Consider the following 24109-nt stretch of genomic DNA (forward strand, 5'->3'; position numbering starts at 1 on the left):
AGTGTCATTGCGACTTGTTGCAATAGGTGGCACAATTGGTGCCAGAAGTCGGAAGAGAACGAATCGCAGGAACGCAAACATTCCACAAATTCGAGAGAAATTTGCATGATCAGTTGTGTCAAAATCACGAGAACACGCATCACGCATCTGCATTGTATGTATTTCTTCAATAGAATTAATTTCATATATATGTATTTTTCGATATATTTTCCTTTTTTTATAAACTTACAAACACTTATCACATCGATTTTGAGTCTATCATAAAGCAGCCATTTATCATAATCTTCTCTTTTCCGCGCAATTTTTAAAATCTTAAAAACCGAGATAAAAAATACCATAATAAATACAGTCGCCTTTGAAGGAAACATTTTTTAAATATTATTATACAGTATTTAAAGAAAAATAATTATCATTTTGAAGTGAAAGAGAAGAAAAGAAAAGAAGAAGAGAAATATCTTCGAGCCGTAATCCGTAATCGAATTTGATTCAATTCAAAGTTTCGCGCCATTTCGGGCGCCGGTGGCGCCGCTCATCGGCGTCCGGCGGAGTCGAGCCGCGGCCCCGGCGAAGCGACGACGACGTAGCGAGGGAGCCAGCGAAGTAACAACGAGCGAGCGAGCGAGCGAGTGTACCGCACGACACGAACGCGCTGTTGCTGCTGTTGCTGCTGCGTGCTACAGTACTAGTGCAAACGCCATTTTCTGTGCCTCGCGGGTGCGAAGATCGACTCGCGTTTGTCTGATTCGTTCGGGCGACGTCGCCAACGCGTTGATCGTCGCGTCGTCACCTGGCGAGAGGATACGCTCGTCCTTTATCTCTCTCCTGCCCATCGCCTGCTCGGCTTTCCTCCGTCCGGGATATGCGCGGACACGCGGCGGACGGCCGTGCGACAGATACGATGGTGAGTGTTGAGTGTTCGAATATACGTGCGCGAGGGAGAAAGAGAGAGAGAGAGTTATCGGGATGACAGGGATGGCGAAACAGATTCTTGTTCCGTGACACGTCCTGTCAGTCGAGCCTTTTCTCGTACGCTGACTGTCGCGTGACCGCGATAACGTAGTCTCGATAACGAGCCGCGACGTTGGGAGACGACGCCGACGTTCCGAGGAATGGGCGGCGGTTTTCCGGGGGCGGCACATGGCCGTCGTCGCCGCATAGGACACGGGCGCCGGCTGTCCGTGCAGGGGGTGGCCGGGGTGGTCCACCCCTCCGAGTAGTTTCTCTCTCTCTTTCTCTCTTTTTCTCTGTCGGAGCAGCGGTTCCGAAGGCGAAGAGACGCCTGTCTTTCCTTTTCTCTCCGTCTCTTTCTCTCTCGCTAGAGCGAGAGATCGCGACTCCGATTGTTGAGCCTCGCCATTATCGCGTGTAATAATTAACCCTTTGCACATCCGTGAAATAAGATACAGGATAATGGTGAGATTAATCTAGAATTTGTGCGAGTCTTCGTTAAGGACAAATCATTACGTCGACTAATAATTGATTTTTTGACAGTTCTGTCATTCTGACAGTTCTGTCGAGATTAAGGCATTTTGAAATATAAGGAAAACTGGGATCGTTGTCGGTTGCGTAGCAGTCCGTTGATTTTGTCATCGACGATCCCGTCGTTTCCGTCACTCGACGTCACGTCGAGTGACATAAGTTTCACGCGTGACACCCTGTGGAAAGAGCGTGGATTGTTTATACGCAGGATACGAGATATAAAAGTCATGTATAGATATCAATATTTATTTATCGATAGTTTTATCACTCTTTATATCCAGGTTTCGTCAACATCCGAGAATTTATGTGGGTGTTTCTTAAGAATTTCGATCGTTTGAATTTTTCAAGCGTAAGTACGCGATCTCTCGTGACGGGAAATGGGGAAAAACTCGAGCGTGGAAAATTATAGCGCCCCGAGGTGCATTTTTCGCGATAGAGCGAATTAAAAGGGTCGAGAAGAATGTGCCAAGTAGATCGCGATATAAATCGCAGGGATCGTTTAGAAATAATTTGCGAGTGAAACGAGAACATGGAGACGTCAATTGTTGACGGCGCTTTCGATACAGGGTGTCTAAAAACAATCGATCTCGACGCGAAGGAAATTATATTAAATGCAATTGATATAATTATATATATATATATTTATATTCTTTAGAGATACATTATCATTCTCAATCTTCCATCTCTGTGAAAATATTTTTAATATATCCCTATATATATATATATATATATATACAAGCTCGATTTTTCAAGTCGCTTGTTGAACGTTCGCGGGATATTTTGCATATGAAATAAAGTGAAAACGATGCATGTATCGTATCAGATGGTGTAATCTCGACGAGAGCGATCATCTTGCCTGACCTTTTCTGCATTAATTTATTAATGAACCGTTAGATCGCGGTCGTTGCGCGCGCGCGTGTATATATGTGTATGTGTGCATACGCATTTGTATGTATGCGTGCATACGTAACGTTATCGATCGATGACTGTTAACACATCGGGCCACCTTGCCCTTTTCTTTTATTGTCTAACGCGAGTTCTTTGTCTAATCTAAGTACGATTTACGAGTCTCGACGTGGAGAGATGATAAATTCTTGATACGCAATCAAAGTTTAAATATCCCCTCAATATGTGGAAAGCTTTCCAAGTATTTCTCAATTCTCGAGATTTTAATTATTTAGATATTAGCTAGCTGTCGAATTTTATAGCTTCAAGCAAGGAAATTTTGTTTTAATTTACATTTTTAAATACACAAAGTTTTGATACATTTTCTTGTTTGAAATTTTAAGATCGACAAGTTTCGAGATCTTTTAAATTAATTTGATAAAATGGTAATTTTTTCGACGTTAAACTCTTCAAGATTTTAAAGTAGATTTTATTAAAAAATTGAACTTTCTGCGGGGATTCATATAATTTCTGGAGTTTTGATACTTTGAAACTCTACTCTATTTTTATTACTCAGGTCTCGAGATCTTTGTGACCCAATTGGATCTCATTTACTCTCTTACTCTGTTGACATTTCCAATGTAGCCCGAGGGAGGATGCAACCGGCATATAAGCTCGACCCTCTCGGTTATTCGGCTAATCTTGGATCATCTTTCGGTGGATCTCCCCTTGCACGACGTTACGAGCCAAATTTCATTTGAAAAACCGAAAAAATAGACAAATCGTGGGTGTTGGTATCTTGATTCGCGCAAAGATATGCTGTAATAAAATTACATCTCATTTTCCTTTTTTTTTTTAATATAAATATTCTATTTTTAGCATTTATCGCGATGATTTTATCTCCACACAATTGAAAAATTTTTGTCAAATTTAACAGATATCACATGTCTCAAACTGCCCACAGAAATTTTTGTGTTAATTTAACGTAATCTGGATATGTTAAATGGAGACACAAGTTCAATTAACAGAACAGTAACATGTTAAATTAACACAAAAATTTAAACGGGGACCGTTTTTAACAAGAACACAAATTTTTCTGTGTACGAAATCCGTGAAATGTGATCGCAGATAATTATTATTCCCTGTATATCGGCGCATGCGATACGGGAGAAAGAAAGTTGACGCGTTGCTTAGGAACACCCTATATAGAATACAATAGTATATATATTGCCGTTCTCTCTGCGCTGGCCGCATTACCTTGAACGGGGTCGACCGCGTGCTGGCAACGTAAATACGTTTCGCATTCCGTTTCGCGAAATTTCTGTAAAGAAATTATGCAACTGCGGCGTCGAGACACGCCAGTCATAGTCTCGTAATCTCGTCACGCGCGTTTCGCTTCTATATGCGATTACGCCGTTTCGCAATGCAGTGCGATGCATCTTCGCTGTTTCTTCCAGTTTCGATTTATTCGAACAATGTTGGACCGATTTTGTATCTTCCACCAACTGTATTTTTCATTAATCAGTCGTACAAAATGTATTAGAAATAATTTAAAGAAGGAATGCACATATATTAAAATTCGATGAAAGTACGGGGATAAACAAACACTTTAGCTTGAAAATGTGTTTACAGTCGAGGCGAAAGTGATGGATATTTTTAAACACACTCCCATTTGGTGGGCAAGCGAGTCCAAGAAGCCTGGTGGACTCTCTCGCGGCGCGACAGAAATAAAGAAGCGCGATGCAAAATCGATAGTACAGCCTTTATGGTGGTGCTCACGGTTCGACGAGGGTCGTGGGAAATCGCGGAGTTAACGCAGAGAGAAATACCGTCGGTGTCTTTGCCCCCTTTGCCTATGAAAATTGCCAGAAACTCAAGTCTTACATATATAGACACACGATGCAATCCTACGGGCAATAATACCTGACCGCGTTTCCGCGACCACGCGAACATCGGGAAAACTAGGTTGCCGGACGTATTTTCAGTCGGACGGCTCGAAACCCATACAAGTACAACATTTATTATCCAGGTTAATATTCCTATGAACCAGAGACTCGTGGGAAAATTCGTTCTCGCTCGCAAAAATTAAACATCGACTTTTTTTATTTTCAATTGTCAATCTCTGGTATATTATTTTATTTTATCATTTTATTTTAGTCACCGATTATCTCGCGATAAAATTTCGAATGTGAATTTTAAACGAGTTTCTCTATTATTATTCGGGGTGTCTAGCGGTCAGGGAAATCTGGAAAACCGGGCAGGGAATTTTATCAATCTGGAATTGTCAGGGAAAAATCAGGAAATTTTATTTATCTGGATTTTTTCACGTTATTCCACATTTGTCTTAATAATTTGAAATTTTTTATTAAATAAATAAAACTTTTCCTTGACTCCCAGCACGCTAATTGTCTGTGTTGTTAAAAATCGATTTATCTACAGCGTGTTCGTTAATTTATATTTTCATCGTCGTGTTATTTTATTTTAATGTGTTTAGTAGAGATAAAACTAAAAAATTTGATATAATACAAATAAAAAAGGCGATTATCGTACATAATGCAGATTGTATAATTGATTTAAATTTTTGTTTATTAACTTCCGAATCTTTTAATTGATTTATCATATAGATATATGCAAATTGTATATTTGGAAAAAATAATACTAAAAAGTCAGGGAAAAAATAAATTTCTGCTCTTGGGAAATCTGAAAAAGTGAGGGAATTTTTTTCATTAAGTCTGCTGGACACCCTGTTATTACATATTTAAATTTAATTTTAAAAAATCTAGATCTCTGAATTTGATTCGATGTAGCTTCATTAATAGATATAAGTGCATCAATACTATATGACGCTCGAGTGAAGAGATTCATTCCCTTCGGACTTCATTCAACGACTCAATTTGACGCGTTGTCATCGACCGTTTATGGGAATTATTCAGATAATATCGTCATTGATCCGGCTTTGAGTCATGAATGGCAGACGACTTATGTTAGTTTATATTACAACAAGTCTCTTACATGCGTACATTTTCTGCAAGTTCTTCGTCGTTACCGAGTAATCTGCATTTTTCATGAATGTGCATTTGCAGCATCACCAGCTTTTATATGCTAAGTGCCTTTTCCGTAGCTTCATTTTTTTGTCTTTTATCGTATTTTTTATCATATCAGTTTTTATCATTTTATAGTACATGACTGTTATCGAAATTCTGCATTCTTTTTGAAGAAAGAATTTCGATAAATATCTACACAGAGATAATTTTCTCTTAGAACTTATTCTGAAAATCATGATAATCATGGGACAATACGGTATTGAAAGAATTTCATTAGAGTTTCTCTGATTAATATTTACACTGCAATAAAAAATATTAATATCCACAATAAGATAAAATATGTTCGATTAATTTTACTGTGTATGTACATATTAATATTTTTTATTGTGGTAAATAAGATTTTAATTACAGAAACTTTTATAAAATTCTTCCAATACCATATTGTCTCGTGATTATCATGATTTTCAAGGTATCCTAAGAGAAAATTCTCTCCGTGTATAATAATAATGTAAAAAGATATTAATATATAAAAATATATTTAACTGAAACTATTTTTTAAGAACAATATAACGTTAATTTTCTTTCCATTAATATCTTAATGAAGACTTTAACTTATCCTTCGAAGAGGTAAATGCGCAAGAAACTGAAAGTTTCTTATCTCCCTCGGGAAACCACTCGATTGCAAGATGATTCTCTTGTAAATCTTGTACTCTTCAATCTTTTTGCGGTTTAATCCATGTTGCGTGAAGACTTACACAATTAAGCTTTATAAGAGAATCCGTGTATTTGTGGAAACTAGGCTAAGGACCAACTAACTGCATTTATTCTGTATTTTATATTATTGTTAAAACTCATCATTTTAATCTGGATATCTGATTAATGCAAATATTTTAAAATATTAAAAACGAGAGAACCATGCAACGTTGATTCTAAATAATATGAAATGTTTCATATGCGCGATAATGATAAAATCTTATCGTGTCTCGGTTAAATTTAAGATATTCATTCTAGAAATTTATTTTTATTATTTTTTTTTTTTCGAAAATACACAAGACATTTTTAAAGAATTAAATTATCTACATATTTTGAACAATCCGTTTTAATGTTTTATTTATTTTCATATTTATTCGGAGCTTTTGTATGCGATGCGTAGATTGCATATTGCATTCTTTCCTGAACACAATCAGAACAAATATTTCTAACAGCCAAAACATTTGTTTAGCTCTCGAGAACATGAACTAATCGATAATGATGCGGAAACGTGTTCGCAAAAAGTGGATTGCACTATTTACGGATAAAGGAAAACGCGATCTGTTCAACTTGGCATTTTATCATTCGCGATAAAAACATGAATATATTATATTTGCAAATAAGCAGATTATATCGTCTTATTGTTTGTGTGTGTTAAAATTCACGACCGGAATTAATCGTGCAATATTGATCAAAACTTTTGACCGCATAAAATAAGAAAAAAACTCAATACTAATAATTCGTATAATAATTATTTATAGATAATTGTGTGGAAAACGAAAACCGTATAAAATAAGATTTTTAAATAATTATAGCAAAATTATATAATAATGTAAATATCATAAATTATTTTATAATGTTATTATTTTAATAGATATCTATATAAATATTGAAAAATCGAGGTCCTCGTTAAGATCATAATTAATGCGAACTTAATTACTTTAAAGCAGATTGCGGAAGAGTTCGGAGGGTGAAACGAGCGCGATTCAATAAAGTTTCGATTTTCTCGCCTCTCGATGTGTAGGCGTTTGCTGACGCCACGTCATTCTATACTTTTTTATCATTATTTATCAACGCGTAGTATCCTCGAGAAATGACGCCGCATCCGCACGCTTTCTTGCTAATCTATAGATATTGCGATCAATTTCGATCTCGATGTTAATTATACGGTAGTAAAAATACTTTTAAATTTTCAATAATTGCAATATCGACGCAATTTTTCTTTTAGTCGTAAAATAAAAATCGTTTCCGCGTTCTCTATATCGAGCTCTCGCGTTTTAATCGGAAACGGATGCGCGAACTTCTGAAGAATCTTCGGGAACAAACGATTATGAGTGCTATATACCGCGGTTAGGTTAATTCCGTACCGGTGCACTGACCTTTATAAGGCAAATGCAGTTCGAGATGCAGCTCAGGGTGTCTAATGGTCAGGGAAATCTGGAAAACCGGGCAGGGAATTTTATCAATCTGGAATTGTCAGGGAAAAATCAGGAAATTTTATTTATCTGGATTTTTTCACGTTATTCCACATTTGTCTCAATAATTTGAAATTTTTAATTAAATAAATAAAACTTTTCTTTGACTCCCAGCACGCTAATTTTCTGTGTTAAAAATCGATCATGTACAGCGTGTTTGTTAATTTATATTTTCATCGTGTTATTTTATTTCAATGTGTTTAGTAGAGATAAAATTAAAAAATTGGATATAATATAAATAAAAAGGTGATTATTTAAATAGTTTTTAGTGACATGTTTGTTTCGATTGTCGTACATAATGCAGATTGTATAATTGATTTAAATTTTTGTTTCAAATTTTCATATCAAGGATCATGATTTAACATTTAATTGATTTATCTTAGATATATGCAAATTGTATATTTGGAAAAAATAACACTAAAAAGTCCGGGAAAAAATGAATTTCTGGTCTTGGAAAATCCGAAAAAGTGAGAGAATGTTTTTCATTGAGTCCGCTGAGAGACGATATCGTTTCCTCTCGATGTATCATTTTAATTTGGCAAAAGTGCCGCCTCTGTCTAGAAGAAAGAGGGTTAAATCCGTTCGTTGTGCACGAGATGCACATCTGTCTCTCGCTAGAAAAGACTGTGTGCGTTCGCACACAACACAGAAACGCAAACACACACACGCATTTATGCGACTAGCCCGACCGGGATACATCCGAGGTCGACGTCTCCGCATTCACCATGACGAATGTTACTCGATACTTTGCCACTGTCCACCGAGAGCTTTTTGTTCCAGTCTTCCTCCTTCTGGTCCTTGCTGTCTCTGAAACCTCGTCTTGCAATTAGTCGCGCACTTGTATGTATCCGTTGCCTCGCCAGCTCTTCCGTTGGAATTTTACCGCTATTCTGCGAAACTTCCATGCAGTTTTTCATGAAAAAGTTTATTTAAATTTATGTAACTAACTTTAATTAATCAGCAATTGGTAAAATGGTTTATAAAATCTAAAGCTGCGAAAATTTTATTTTTGAAATTAAAAATTCGGTGCTAAATAATAATTAGTTTTTAAATTAATTAATTACTTTCAGTATTGTTTGAAAAAATTAAATTTTTAATTTATTATCAAGAAAATAATTGTTAAAGGAGACCTTTTATATCAAATACGTATAGTGTCAAAGAATGGAAGAGACCAGAATTTGTGAAGCTTTATAATCATGCAAAAGTTGTAAAACTAAATATGTATAGAAAATAAAAATTTAATGAGATATTACTTAAAAGTTTAAAGTATGATAAATGAACAGTTAAATAGTTAAATATATGATGGAAAAGTTTGAAGATTAATCGCTAATTCTCGAGGATTACAGGGCTAACGCAGATCGCGAGGTTAGTCTTTGAGTCTTTGCGGAAGTAATAATAGCAGCCATATTGCCATATTATACTGAATGAACAAGTATCTCACCTCTCCTACGTGCTCTTTATTTTTAAAATATTCTTTTGAAACAAGGTTAACTAACCGGTTCCTGACATTCGATTGCCTCGATCGAACACATCAATTTCCAGCACGCGCACTATACGATATCGCATGTGACAGAAATACGTATAAGAGAGCAACCGGAAGTGCATCGAGTGGGTATTCGAGAGACGTTTTACATCTGCTTACTTGTCTCGGATATTTAAATCCGTACATCCTTGGCTTTAGATTTGTAGTTTGATAGAGATAGATTTTTAGCATTTGAGGACAATTTTTTATTTTTATACAACAGATTCCAATTATATGTTTTATCCTTGATTTTTATCGGATTTTTTATTTTAATTCGCGCTTGCAGCTCCTAAATTAAAAAAATTCTCGATCCACTTCCGACCTTCATTATTTTTCATCAGTTTTATAGATTCTTGGTACATCAATTTTGCATTCATAATTGAATTTGCTCGACTCCAAAGCGGCGAATTATATTTGCGGAATGTAACGAACGTGCAGAGTTCATGACGTCATCCCTTGTATTATATCGAGGGGTTGTTGTAGTCCTAGTATCGAAGGAACTGACGCATTGCGCCCCGATACTCCTGCTGACTCGGGACGAGGGTCGACCAAAATATCCTCAGGGTGATCTTTATTTCGATCAACGTGGGAGGGGCGCTGCTTGGTTTTAAAGCTCGTAGTCAAAATGTCTGATTTCTCGCGAATCGGTAAGAGATATCTACTTATTAATCAGATTTTTATTTTTAAAAAATTAGAGAAAGAGGAGAACAAAAATAGGGTGTCTAGCGATCAGGGAAATCTGGAAAACCGGGCATTTTATAAGTCTGCAATTGTCAGAGAAAAGTCAGGAAATTTTATTATTTATTTGGATTTTTTCATACTATTCTACATTCTCAATAATTAAAAATGTTTTATTAAATAAATATAAACTTTTCCTTGGTGTGTTCGTTAATTTATATTTTCATCGTCGTGTTATTTTATTTCAATGTGTTTGATGAGACAAAACTAAAATATCTAAAGGATTTCATGTAATTTAATATTTAATTGATTTATCATATAGATATATGCAAATTATACACGGAGAGAATTTTCTTTGAAAATCATGTTAGACAATATTGGAAGAATTTTATAAGAATTTCTCTGATTAATATTTATCACAAATAAAAATATTAATACGTACATAGTCAATTTTATTATGTATATTTTATATTTTATTGTAGTAGATGTTACTATTTTTATCGCGGTAAATTTAATCAGAAAAATTCTTCCAATACCACCATATTGTCCATGATTACCATGATTTTCAGGGTAAATTCTAAGAGAAAATTCTTTCTGTATATATGTGGAAAAAATAATACTAAAAAGTCAGGAGAAATATGAATTTCTGGTCTTGGAAAATCTGCGAAAAAATCGGAGAAGTTTTTTCATTCAGTCTGCTGGACATCCTGAAAAATCGCGTTTTCGGTATTTTGGAACAGCTCGTATAAATCAGTCGCTTTCACTCGAACGAGCGAGGTATGTCGAGAGCGCGTTATCGAGAGCGTGAAATTCGAGGACGTGCTAGAAAGATTGAGATTCACGAGTCGATCACGAGCTAATCGTCGACGTCTTCGTGCAATATATTGATCGAGTCGTCTATGCTTTATAAAGTCGAGGAGGACAGGCGTATAAAACTAGCCCGTCTCGAGAAGTCTCCCTTTTCTTGAGTAAAAAGCCTGAACTGAAACCGCTTATTCGTCGAACAATCATAATATCGCAGACAGAGAAATTAAACTTCAAAATCTTGTAATTTCTCATTTTCTAAATCTAAATTTTTATGATCCTAATAATTATAAATGCAGATATTTTTGATATTGAAACAGGGATCTTAGAAATAAAAATGTATAAAAATTTGCTTACAAGATAAAAAAATTCAAGTATTTATTGTCTTATAGAGAGATATAAATATATATTAAATATAAAAAATCTATCTATTATGCAATCTATAACTTGGAACATTAAGAAATTTTGAAAGCAAAGAAAATCTTGATTTCTTCTTACGTATATCCTTAGGAGAAATAAAGTAACGGTAAGTTGATTTTATTGCGTCGAGTGGATGTACAAAGAAAACGAGTAAAAACGCGATGGAACTCGTTTCAGTGGCATACCGACATTTTGTTTTCTCAAACGATGTAAACGCCGCTAATGAGGAAGGAGTACCTTTTTAAGGATGTCCACGTGCCTTCTCGAGTTTTTTCTTTCTTGCGTTAACTCGAGCAGGCCTAGTTAGATTTAACTCGAGCGAAAGAAGCGAACCAAACGTGTTCCGCGATAAAGAGTCGGGTTAATCCACTTTAACCGGTAGCTGATTTCACCTGTTAAAAATAATTGTACCGCGGAAATACAAAATGTTGCAATCATTCACAGTTGCGCACGACTTACTATACGGAGAGCATTTTCTCTTATTGTTAGAATTTATCCTGAAATCATAAGAAACTCAGAAGGTGACTATATGGTATTGGAAGAATTTTATAAGAGTTTCTTTGATTAATATTTACCACAATAAATTAATCGAACATTTTTTACACCTTATTGTGGTAGATATTAATATTTTTTTATTGTCGTAAATGTTAATCAGAGGAACTCTTACAAAGTTTTTCCAATATCGTCCCATGATTTCAAGGTAAAAATTCTAAAAGAAAATTCTCTCGATGTATCCATAAATTTATAGTTGAACGGTAATAAATAATGCGGCGTTTTCATTAAAAATAGTCAAGGAAACTTTAAATAATAAATTAGATGAATAAAATTTCGAAATTCCTTTTTGACATTGAAATCGAAAAATCCCGATTTAGTTTCTGCAGCAGCCACATCGGCAGCATTACTCCAATGAAGAGAACACACCTACAATGAAGTTTTGTTTGCACAATATCGTAAGAATGATATGTTAGCATATCGAGTAAATATTTTTGTCGCAATATTGTTTGATGATCGCCTGCACCTCTATCGACTTTACACGCTTGTATACAAAATGCAAGACGGTATATAGTATATCGGTAGTGGTGTGCACGTACAGCAGGCAGGATATAAATATCTCGGCCAGGCAATCTGTGAGAGCAGCATCACACAGCTTTTCAGCACGTTGCTCCCGTAACGCATAAACGTCGATATAATTTATTCAACCTGTCGTTAGCGGCTCCCCAACGACTCACATCCTTCCCTTATCAGTGACCCGAATACAATACTGTCTCTCTCTTCTATCTTCCTCTTCTATCGTCCTTCTAGCTGCAAGTTTTCGCGCTTTAATTAGCCATACGTGGTTAATCATCCGCCCACGTTTAATGGAAATTATTTTTGCGCTCATTACAAATTTTATTTTGTCAAAAAATGTACGCATATGTGGAGTAATTATTCTCAACAATTTAATTCTGTGAAAAATAATGATAAAAGAATTGTAGTTGATGAATTCGTTTATATTAAGTTTTTTGCACATTTTGTTTTTATTAATTAAGAGACGGTAAAATTTATATATACACAGAGAGAATTTTCTCTTACAGGATTTACCCTGAAAATCGTGGTAATCTAAGGCAGTATAAAGGAATTTTATATGAGTTTCTCTAATTAATATTTGCCCCAATAAAAATATTAATATCTATCACAATAAGATATAAAATATGTTCGATTAATTTTACTATGTACATATTAATATTTTTATTGTGGTAAATATTAATCAGAGAAACTCTTGAAAGATTCTAAGAGAAAATTCTCCGCGTATCGCGACACAATTTTCATTTGATTGCAATAAAATTATACGGCTTCAATATTATCTCGCGAGACGAGGAATGACATTTCGCGAGGGAGCCGGAATTCTCTTAGATGCACGTGTTTGCGATTGCGAAATCGTCGCACGTCGCGGTATTAGCATAAAACTCTTTGTTGTGAACGATAATGTCTCGTCGGATTGCGCGTCGTTCATTTCGCCTCGATAACGTCTCGATTCTAATGCGTCTCGGTATGCGCTTCTTTCCTGTGAGAGAAGCACACTAAACGAATAGTTAGTGTCGACGCAGACCATTTCACGCCATGCGAGATTTTACGATGCGACGAAATAAATTAGACTTTATGCGACAAGAAGTAGTAAAAATTAATTTAATATTCCATTTTTTATTTTCATTTTTTGTGTAATTTGCATTTATTTTATTTGTTTAAAGGGAGAGGAATTAATGTTATAAATATAAATGATATATGAAAGAAAAAAATAAATTTCCTGTGCGTGAGAAAAGCGCGAAGAAAGCGCACGGATATTAAGAATGCATTTTTCTTAAAGTGACAAAATTGCGTCGATTTTGTGCGTAGGGGGTAGTGACCTTGTATTTCTTGCATACGTTTTATGCGTGACCATATGGTCGACATGTGCATTCTCTGTTCGCCCAGTCGCACGTGCGCACCAGAATGCAACCGCGAACAAGCGTGAATAATCAGTGGAAACAGCATGGCGTTGCAGTCATTGTCATTCGCCGCTTACCACCATCCTACAAATTTCACAAAAATTTAACAATTCAAGCCATATTATTATTAAGTATATTGGCTTCGAACGCCTTCGATATCTCGCAAGTGTGCTTGCGCGTTGAAGTAAACATCTTTAAAATGAGTGAACAGGATATTATTTTATTGTACGAATTTTCCAATTTACGAAATTAATGAAATTCTAGATATAAGTAAAATTGAATGAAAAATAAAATGTGCACGCGCGTCTAGAATCTTGTTAAATGATTTTTTATATAAAAATCGAAATAATCGATTTGTTTATCGAAGCGCGAGTGTCATCTGCAGAAACGCGCAATCAGTGCCGCTGCCGATGCGATCCAATGCAGGCTGCAATAAATGCAACGCTCGAACGATCGACAAACACGTTGCAGAGAGTAAGATTAAGTCTTTCCGATTTCTACTTACGCCAAACGGGATGGTAGTAGTGGCGAGCACTGCAGTGTAATAGTAACCTTTCAGGATATCGCTTACCTTATGCAAGTCTGCTGCATGCTTGCAACGTGTCTGCGGTTTTCATTCACAAAGAGCTCGCTGCGCACGAATCCTGTTAGCACGAATGTTTAAAATTAGCAGCAATTATCGGTGCTTGCTCTCCAAATATCACCAAGCATTGACTTGCATAAATTCGCGAAAAATAGGGCATTTAAAAAAAGACATTTACGTACAAATATATATTTTCAGATATTAGTAGTGATATCATTTATATTAAATGGATTAATATTAATATATGTATATACAATAAAAATTTTTGAAATATATTGCCTTGCATTAAACATGTAAATTTTTGCTAATTGCAATTGATGCATCTCGTTAACAGTTATGGAGATCGATTTTCGTCGCGAATTTCTCAAATAATATAATTGAATCGATAGTTATACTATCTTTCTCGTGAAATATTATGTCGATATAACTGTTCGCAACACTTGCACCATTCGTTATGCAATTTTATGCCCTCGTGCTCTCGATATTCAACGGCCGCGAAATGAATCGTTCATTATTCGCTGACTGGTTCAATGACTAAATGACAGTTCGATATCTTGCGCGGCAGTTAAAATACCGCATACCGTTATGACTTATGACAAAAGGATTCTGTTAGCCATATCGAGTTGTGTTCAACAAAATTTGCTCATTGCTTGTTGCGAGATGCATAAAATAATTATAATTTTTGTACGGACGAATTTACGAATATTTTATGGATTTAAATCATTTTTATTCAAAAGTTGAAGTTTCAAGAATAAGACGATTTTTCTAACAAGCGATTATCCATTTAATATAACAAAGGATAATTGATAATTATTTCGAAAGAAATGTAAAAAAAAAAAAAAAACGGAAAAATGTGAAATTCAAGCGGGGTGCATAATATAAAAAATAATAAAAGAGAGTAACGGGAAGCGATAACGAGATCACGAGATGCGGAATAGGTGTTTTTCATACGCACAATAGCTTCGGCAGATATTATTAGCCACGACAGAGGCTTTTCATGGTTCTCTTCGCAGGTGCAATATCCCGTAGAGCAGCTCCATTTGCACGCTTCGCAGCGGCTAATTGCTAATTAGGAGACACAATAGCGTTTACGCACGTCACCGACTTGCTTGTCGTCGCCATCGGAGTCGTTACGTTCGGTCACGGTCGTATCATTGACCCTTGACAAGTCAAACGATGTTTGTTTGTTGACAATCGTTATTGACGTATTTGTCTGCCGTATTGTTTAATTAACCTTAAAGCAAAGCCTCTCAAACTTTTTTTTATTTTTTATTACAAAGCGGGGGATAATAAAACAAGCAATTATATAACATAATTATAAAAACCTTTATAAGATAATTTTAAGATTTAATTAAATATATATATATATATATATATTTAAAATTTATCATTATAATTAACAAATTATTTATATATATAAGTATAATGATAAATTTTAAATAGTTGAAATAAATGCAATTCCACGATTCTCTTGATGCAACCGTGACGTCATCCGCTTGGAAATTCACAGGCGGCTTCGCTCACCGAGAACTCACGTTTCTAATAATTGCCCATAAGAACTTGAAGAAATAAACCAACTGATACCGCCGTCTTGCTAGTGGCAGTCAACCGTGGGCGATAAGATGTTATCGTTATCACATATGACGTTGGCAATTGCGTAATGCAATGGTGTTTACCGTTGCGTGCGTGCGTGCACGCCTGCTTTAAAACTTGCGGAAAAATGAAACAAGCATTTAAAAAGATAAGAGGCAGCGAGCGATGAGATATCTCGCGGACTTACAAGACACTTTGAATTCATACGAATGTATAAATAATGGCTGAATCCACAATTTCTCTCTCGCTCGATTCTGCCTCTCCTTTCCTTCACCCCCATTTGTCCTCTTGTAACAGGGGTTGGATCAAAGGGATGTCCTCGGCTGAATCAAATATTCATCTCGTTAAAGGCTCTCTTCGGGAATGGACGATTTTAAGCTACCACGAGTGGTTCACACTGGTTGAGCACTCTTCAAATGCTACTCGCGAATAAATCACGGTTTAAGCAAATTTGCTCTAGAAAATCGAGCGTCATTCGATTATTGTCAAAAGTATTCTGTTCAATTGCTTTGAAACTCCAGTGTTTAATCACAAAAATTAAAATTTTTCCAAATCATATTTCTTGCATGAAATTTCTAGATTCAAATCTAAAGTTTGAACGCCGTTATCAGACTAATATAATCGAGAAACTTAAGATAATGGGGATGATTTCAGGTCTCGAGAGAGCGGTGAGTGAGTTAGCGCTTAGAGGAGCGAGCAGGAAGAACAATCAGCCGGCAAGATGCCGCTTCCGAAGCGACTAGTGGAGCCCGTGCACGTGGCACGGGGCACCATCCCCGAGGACTTCCCGCTGCCATCGGAGCTCGAGGCAGCCACTAACGGCACCTTGGCCAACACTATCAGACAACTGTCGAGTCTGTCGAGGCACGCCGAGGATCTGTTCGGCGAGCTGGCGAGGGAGGCTCACGGATTGAGCGATCGAGCCAACTCTCTACAGGCTAGGATAGACCGTTTGGCCGTCAAGGTCACCCAGCTGGATAGTAACGTCGAGGAAGGTAACGCGATTTCTATAGTTTTAACCAAATTATAATCGAGAAGAAAGATATAAAGTCGCAAAATTGCCTAGTATTAGATGAAGAAGATGCTAAGGTTTCTTGATTTTCTTTGCGCAGTCTCGTTACAAGATATACATATGAGGAAAGCCTTCAAGAGTTCCGTGGTATTCGATCAACAAGTCGTCTCCAGAGACACGATGCCGACGGCGATGCTGGAGACCTATCATCAGTGCGATACGCCGCCGCCTCTAGATAAGCTTAATATTTACAGGTAATTAACGTTGTTTAATTTTCATTGAGAAAAGTAAATTTAATTTGTGAATATAATTGAACTCTATTATTTCAGAGAGGATGGCAAGGATGGCTTGAAGTTTTATACCGATCCGAATTACTTTTTCGACCTGTGGAGTCAGGAGATGCTCAAAGACACGGAAAAGAAGCTGCACGATAGAGGGAAAAAGGTAAGAGAATCCTCGCGTACTTATATAATTCAGAAGCGCACCTCGATAACTATTGTGTATTATTTATAATATTTATTTTATCGTAAATTCTTTTCTCTGAATCTAAACTAATGCTAGAGAATACACGCAAGTTACATTAATCGAGTCTAATTTTTAAGAATTATCGGGGTGTGCGCGAGCTCATAAACCAAACTAGTTTCTTAACGTGTCTAATACTGCGATTCTAACTATTGAATTACTATCCCCTTCGTTGTAGAGCGAGTCTGAATATGCCGAACCGTTCAGAGAGGCAAGTCGATGGTTTGGATCTTTGTAGTTTCTTTTTAATCTCTCTTACCCTCTTACGAAACATCCGACAACAGTAATCTCAGTCAGCGAATTGATCGCCACACCAACCATTCCATTCTCATCGCATATAATCACCCTCTCTGTGATTTTTCTTTCATTAACCGATCTTTTTGCGCGCTGATAGAGATTGACGCTAGATGCTCGCTTTCTCGAAGTTCTCTGTAGTTACTAGAGCCACATTTTTTCAATGGCGATCGCATCACTTTGCGTAGATCGAATAGCCAAGACTTCCTTTGTCCAAGTCTAAATTCGTCGAGCTTTTAGACGACGAAAACAACAAGGAAGAAAGCAAAAATTCCATCTACGCAAGGCTTTCCATCCTGACTCGAATCCACTTTCCACTTCCACTGTAAATTGAGTTGTGTTTTTTTTCTTTTTTCTGAAACTCGAAACAAGTTTCTTATATCTACCGTCACTTTGTGAATCACTTATGTAATGCCGTTTTTTTTGCCAGTTTTATGCAAGTTTTGAATGTATTTATATAGAACTGCGTTATACTCATCATCCACTGACTCATCTTCGATCGACACCGGTATCTCCATAATTTCAATATCGTCTCATCGTTCATTTCAGGAATATATCATCTCCATCTTGTCATGTTTGTTACATTGTAGGAAATGAAATTGTCGCAGGAAACAAATAATTTTCTTTTTTTTCATAATAAACAATGGGATTCAAAAATGAAAAGAATTTCAAGTTACAATTTATTAGCTATTTATTTTCACAATGTTTTTTTCTCTTCACTTTTATTTCCTACATATATATATTTATACATCCTATTTAACTATTGATCCAGTCAATTCTAATTTGGCTAAATGACAAATAAGAGGGTATCGTCTTTAAGATAACGTGTATCGCTCTGATACATTCCAATTCAATCCAAATTGATAACATGACTGAGATAGCATTACAACAGTCGCGCTGGATCAATCGTCGGGACGTTCTTGATTTTAAACCGATTGTGCTTGACTTAACATGCGATGCACCTTGATCGTTGTCTCTTTCGTGTTACGCATTTTAAAAGTTGCATTCTTTTTCCGCAAAACAGCCGCATAGGCCTCGGAATGAGGGTGGCGGCGGAGGAGGCGGCAGGCACAAGAAGCGCGTAAGACAGCCGCATAATACGAGGGAACGGCAACGACAACTGGCAGTTGGCCACGGCGAGTACATCATGCCGACGCAAACGGTGCAGTACAGGGCGCCGCACAACGTACAACCCGGCGATGATACCCTCCTGGGAATGGTAATGACGGATCCTAGGCCGCCCAGGCCTAACAGTATTGAGCTGCGGCGAAGTTATCCCCCGGAAGAGCAACATCTCTACAGCCCGCCGTCTGCTGACTACAGGTGAAAATATCGCGACAATAAAACTGATAATAATTCAACTAACAATTTTATAATTAATAATTAATAATTTGTAACTCTTTGTGCAATAATCATTCGTTTTCTCGCTGCAGGGCAACGAACTACATAGCTCAGGGCTACGATGAAAACTACGGATCGCATTACGGCCCGGGTCAAGTGCCGGCCGGCAGCGAAACGTATCAGAGTCCCGGTCAGAGCACTCCGAGCCGAGGCGGTAGATCGCGACCGTCGCAACCGCCACCGGCGCCGCCAAGCAACGCTTCCAGCAACTCCACGCCTACGGTGGCGTCCGCCAACAACACTCCCACTAGGGGAAGATCCATGAGCACCGGTAGGGACACTCTACCGCCACCACCCCCACCGCCGGGAGAAACCATGTCTCCTCCTTCTATGAATGGTATATCAGTTATCATTCTTAATTTTTTTAAATAATAGTTAAAAATAATAGTTAATTTAGAACTTGCATCCGGCACGATCTTTATTAATATATAAATATTCTAGGCTCCATACCGTCGCACTTGCTGAACAGGAACGATAGTCGAACGGATAGTCCTCTGCCGAGCCAACGTTCGACACCAACGCCGCTGAATCATTCGGGCCAGTTGGGTGTGGACGAAACGGATCCGGCACCCCAGGATCTTCCGCCGCCTCCACCTACTCCGGATCCTACCCCGCCGAGACCCATTTCGCCCCCGTGCAACATTCCACCACCTCCACCACCGCCGCCTCCTCCGCCGGTTATCAACGGTCCAACGGCACCAGTTGCCACTTACGAATGGCGACATTGCGAGAATGATCGCGACAAATCCACCGAAGCTGAAACCTCTGAAAAGCATTGTGGACGGTCAATTGAGGAAGCCTGTCAATCCGAATATTCCGTTGGTCGATCCACGAAACGATCTACTCAAGGCGATTCGCGATGGTAATTCATCTCCTTATTTTTATGATTTTCGATACAATCAGTATAAGCTTTAAAATATTTGTATAATTCAATATTTCGTAAAAATTTTACATGAGAATTAATATTACTTTAGTCTAAAACGATTGCTGTCCTTTACAGGGATAAAGCTGCGCAAGGTGGAAAAGATCGAACAGAAGGAGGTGGAACGCGTGAATGCGCTCAACGACGTCGCATCTATCTTGGCACGCCGCGTCGCCGTCGAATTCAGCGACAGCGACTCGGCATCGGAGAGTGAGTGTGACAGCGAGGGATGGGGCGAACAGGAGAGCAATCTGGCGTGACCCAACTCACTTCAATCCGCCGCCGCCGCTACTGCCTCCTAAAGAAATGGCCGATGATTCTTTCGTTTCGACGCGTCATCTTAATGTGCCCTATTGCGCTGTAGCGAGCTAATATTTGGTTCGTTTGTTATCTTTATAATCTACTTTGCATCACTTTTTGAGGATCTACGAAACGCTCGTACGTTTTAAATGTGCATTGTATATTTAGAATTTGAGAATAACCTTTTCAGAATTGTAGATCGAGAAGTTATAAAGAGTACAATTTTGCACAATCCTCTCGATAAAGATCATTCGGCACAGAGGAGACGGTCGCAATGTAGAATCTTATATGGACTAATTTATTTATCGTTCATTGAACAAACAAAAGCAATATATACATTTTAGTTTGCTTTTTTTCTCGCGTTATCGATACGAGAGAAATTCAAGAGACATTTGTTACATACATTTGGTTATTAATATTTTACATTCAGAACAATTTACTCTAAAAAATATTCACTTTGGAATGGATTCAAATTTTTAGGAAAAAATTCTTGAAAAATTCTTCACATTTCTACGATTTCATGGAATTATCAGTCATGACATCATCTTTCTAAGTCTTACAAGTCAACCTGCAATATTGAATCGACTGGCGAGCCAACCAATCGACATAGCAATAGCATCGTTTAGTTTAATCACTCTGTCCTTAGGACGTTCTTGAGGACGCGCCAATTGTGGCCAATTTAATCGCGAGCGTAGCTTTCGTCGAATCGCGATTCGAGTTTCGAATGGAAGTTGTGAGCTTGCGAGAACATACAATGCCAAGTTCACACACTAGTTAATAACAGAATTTTAGGTGCTGTTTATCCAAATTGTAAAATCTTGAATAAACAGGGAAATTCTGAAAAAGAGATCGACAGCTTAAACGCCGCGTTTCTTTGAATTTGTACACCTTGAAATAAAACATCTCACATATTTCTCTGTAGTCAACTCAAAAAAGAATTGAGAGATATTGAATATTAATAAGGTATATTATTATTTTTATAATATATATATTATTAATAATTTCAATATATTATTATTAATTGTACATCACTGTATAAAAATTCATTGATCAAAGATACAAAAATTTCTCCATAAACTTGCAAAAGTTGTACAAAAGAAAAAAATATCGAATTAAATCAATTAATATATTTTATTAGTATATCTATTTATAAGTATTTAGTATTTATAATTATGCAATCATAATTGCGAGGCGTTCAAGCTGTCGGAATACGCGAGAAAATGAACATCGACTTGCCGAAGTCGTGGCTCCCCGAATAGAGCGACTTCCTTCCCGGCACATTCCATAACGACGAGGGTACGAAGATACACACACACACATACACACATTTAATAATAATAATAATGATAATAACGATAATAGTAATAATAATATATAAGCATCTCTCTACTTACCCCATAGACAAACGCTCCGCGTTAATGCGTATGTACATTATCGATAAGTCGAGTTAAACCAAAAGGTGCAGGCGTTAGGACGCACTTTCGAGCGAGACTATAAGATAAACTTCTTCATTTCAAAGTATGTTTCGTATTCACGAAAGTGCATCTTGGGAACTTTTATCCTTTTGCGTTTCCGAGTCACGATCTTCCATACTGTGGCGCAGATAGAATCGTAGTAATGCAAGAGTAATCGCATCGTTTCGAATATATCGAATCCTCTTTATTTCTTTATATAATTTTAGACGCATAATATATGACAATCATATTTATGAAAAATATCTCAATTTTTTTTAATTAATTTTTTTTTTTTTTTTTAATATTCGAACGAGGTGACTACTTTTGTTGCATCCTCTGCGTGGAAACCTACATAGTGTCGAGAAACCAAAATACTCCGTTAAATATAGAACGATACGTCTAAACTCGCGAGAAGGAATTAATATTTTTTAGCATATTCATTAATTCGATGATGAAAAAAGACAGGTGAAAAAAAATATATTATATATGTGCAACATATACATGTATATAATATATATGTTGCTAATGACGCAGGAGCAAAGTTGCCAATCGGAGGGTAACCGGGAGGAAGAAATATACGATTGTGATTTATTTTGCATCGATGTTGGCGAAGCACGACGACGACGACTCTAGATAAGACGATATACATACGTATATATATATATATATATATACAGATATATATATTATATATAATATTAATAGTATATATATAAAAAAATATTGATTGTTAAGATTGTCGCGAAATCTCATGGTGCGGTGACAGGAAAAAGGAGAGCGTTCTTTCTCCGCTATCCCTATCTCCTCCCTATAGATTTCTCCCGAGAATAAGATCTGTAAATTTTCTTGTATGTACTACGAATTTTCTGTAAGTAACGCGAAAATGGAGCGAGCGATTCTGTTGGACTAGGTACGTGGACATTCGAAAGATTTGCTTGCATACAAAAAAACCTAGACAAATCCAGAAATTCTCTGGCATTATAATGTAAAGTTTTCTTAGAAAACCTCTAATAGTCAATTTTGAGTTTTTCTCAGAAAATTCAGTAAAAGTCAATTTTGTGTTTTATATACATGTATACATATATGCGTTTTTCTTTGATTTTATAAAATTAATACGTGTAAATTTTTACGTGTTCAGCGGTTACCTTTTGATTTTTAGGTCACTTTACTTTTTGCTCGCCGCGTCAATTTAATTGACTCAAGCCGCGTAATTGTAATTATATATTTAACGTTTCGATTGTGTATAAAATATATTACGTGAAGGCGAAATATATATGGCAACGATGTGTGTACATTTACGCGAATTTATAAGAACGCAGGAAGTTATAAGCTATAATAATGTAATATTATAATCAGTTTCTACATACGAGGCTCGCGCTGAGGTGAAAAGTGAACTGCCTGACGATTCAAGCTCAAGTTTAATTTATTTGAAATGTGTGAACAAAATCATAAAGAGAGGATTTATATGAAATTGTAATTTTATTGTAGACTAATCAAATCAGATTATTTCTATCAATCATTATCAATTTTCGAAATTTAGAAATAATCAAATATTATTCCGCATTTATCAACTTCCTTGTAATAGCCAAAGACATTTTATGAACACGCTATTATATATCGTTCACAAAAATAATCGATGGATGATTTTGTTCAACTTTCTGAATGTATTGTGTATACTGTTTTCTCTCTATCTCTCTCTCGTGTCAGATATCTGTTTTTTATTTGTATAACATTATATACACGAGATGCACCAATAATTCCTTTACGATAGCTCCTTTATTGTATTTTCTTTTTTAAATTGTGGACCATATCCACACAATTGCATTTTTTCGGAATACATTTATTAGTTTTTATATGGAAATATTGGCGCATCCGAAAATAAATACAGTACAGATCGAAATTAGACGTAAGAACACTAGACGTAAAGAATATTCTTAGCTATCTCGCCAATTTACGACACAGTATTTATCAGAAGTTTTTCTAAGAAGAAGAAGAAGATGATGATGATGAAGAGAGGATGTAAAACGGGGTTCTCTTTTGGAATGTAAGCTTCTCGATATCGTGCATTTATATGAACGAAAGAAGTGTAGCTGTCATCACTCGTCTCAACCGCGCTTTCCTATAAATTATTGTAAAGCCGTTGTACCTATGTGTCCACGGGTATTCCAAAGCTTATGTAAAACAAAGTATGCTCGAGGTATTAGTCGATAAATGGTCGTCGGGGTCGATCTAGCCCGAGAGAAGAAGAAAAAAGAAAAATGATAGAGTCGAAGATGGTCTCGAATCGGGAAAGATCCATCCAGAATGTATGCGAGCATCATTTACCCACACCGTTACAAATATACGATGGTATTATTAACAATAATAAATTTGTAGCAAATCTGTACAGAGCCAAATAAATCAAAAAGGTTTCATAAATCTCGAGATTGTTCTCCACTATCTGAACAATTTTATTTCCGACGAGTATGGAAATTATTTTTAAATTATATTTTCAGAAAATTTGCTG

General features: G+C 36.5%; 1 protein-coding gene and 1 long non-coding RNA gene across 2 annotated transcripts; one reads left to right on the forward strand and one right to left on the reverse strand.

Moving 5' to 3' along the window:
• Window positions 1–67: 67 nt before the first annotated feature.
• SCAR (wiskott-Aldrich syndrome protein family member 3 SCAR) lies at window positions 68–24021 on the forward strand. The gene is given in 11 exon segments (XM_085482500.1): window positions 68–154; window positions 498–901; window positions 16353–16693; window positions 16811–16964; window positions 17040–17154; window positions 17411–17443; window positions 18551–18849; window positions 18960–19264; window positions 19369–19628; window positions 19630–19789; window positions 19928–24021. Coding segments are annotated over 9 exon segments (1782 nt in total). The 5' UTR covers window positions 68–154; window positions 498–901; window positions 16353–16419; the 3' UTR covers window positions 20110–24021.
• Window positions 13299–15421, reverse strand: LOC114930194 (uncharacterized). The gene is made up of 3 exons (XR_003819388.2): window positions 15061–15421; window positions 14094–14166; window positions 13299–13606 (listed from the first exon to the last, which is right to left on the reverse strand). It is a non-coding gene; the product is annotated as an uncharacterized LOC114930194 (long non-coding RNA).
• Window positions 24022–24109: the final 88 nt, after the last annotated feature.

The sequence above is a fragment of the Nylanderia fulva genome, unplaced genomic scaffold (genome assembly GCF_048542155.1).
Source record: "Nylanderia fulva isolate GAGA-0341 unplaced genomic scaffold, ASM4854215v1 Scaffold21, whole genome shotgun sequence".
In the NCBI taxonomy this organism is placed as follows: Eukaryota; Metazoa; Arthropoda; class Insecta; order Hymenoptera; family Formicidae; genus Nylanderia; species Nylanderia fulva.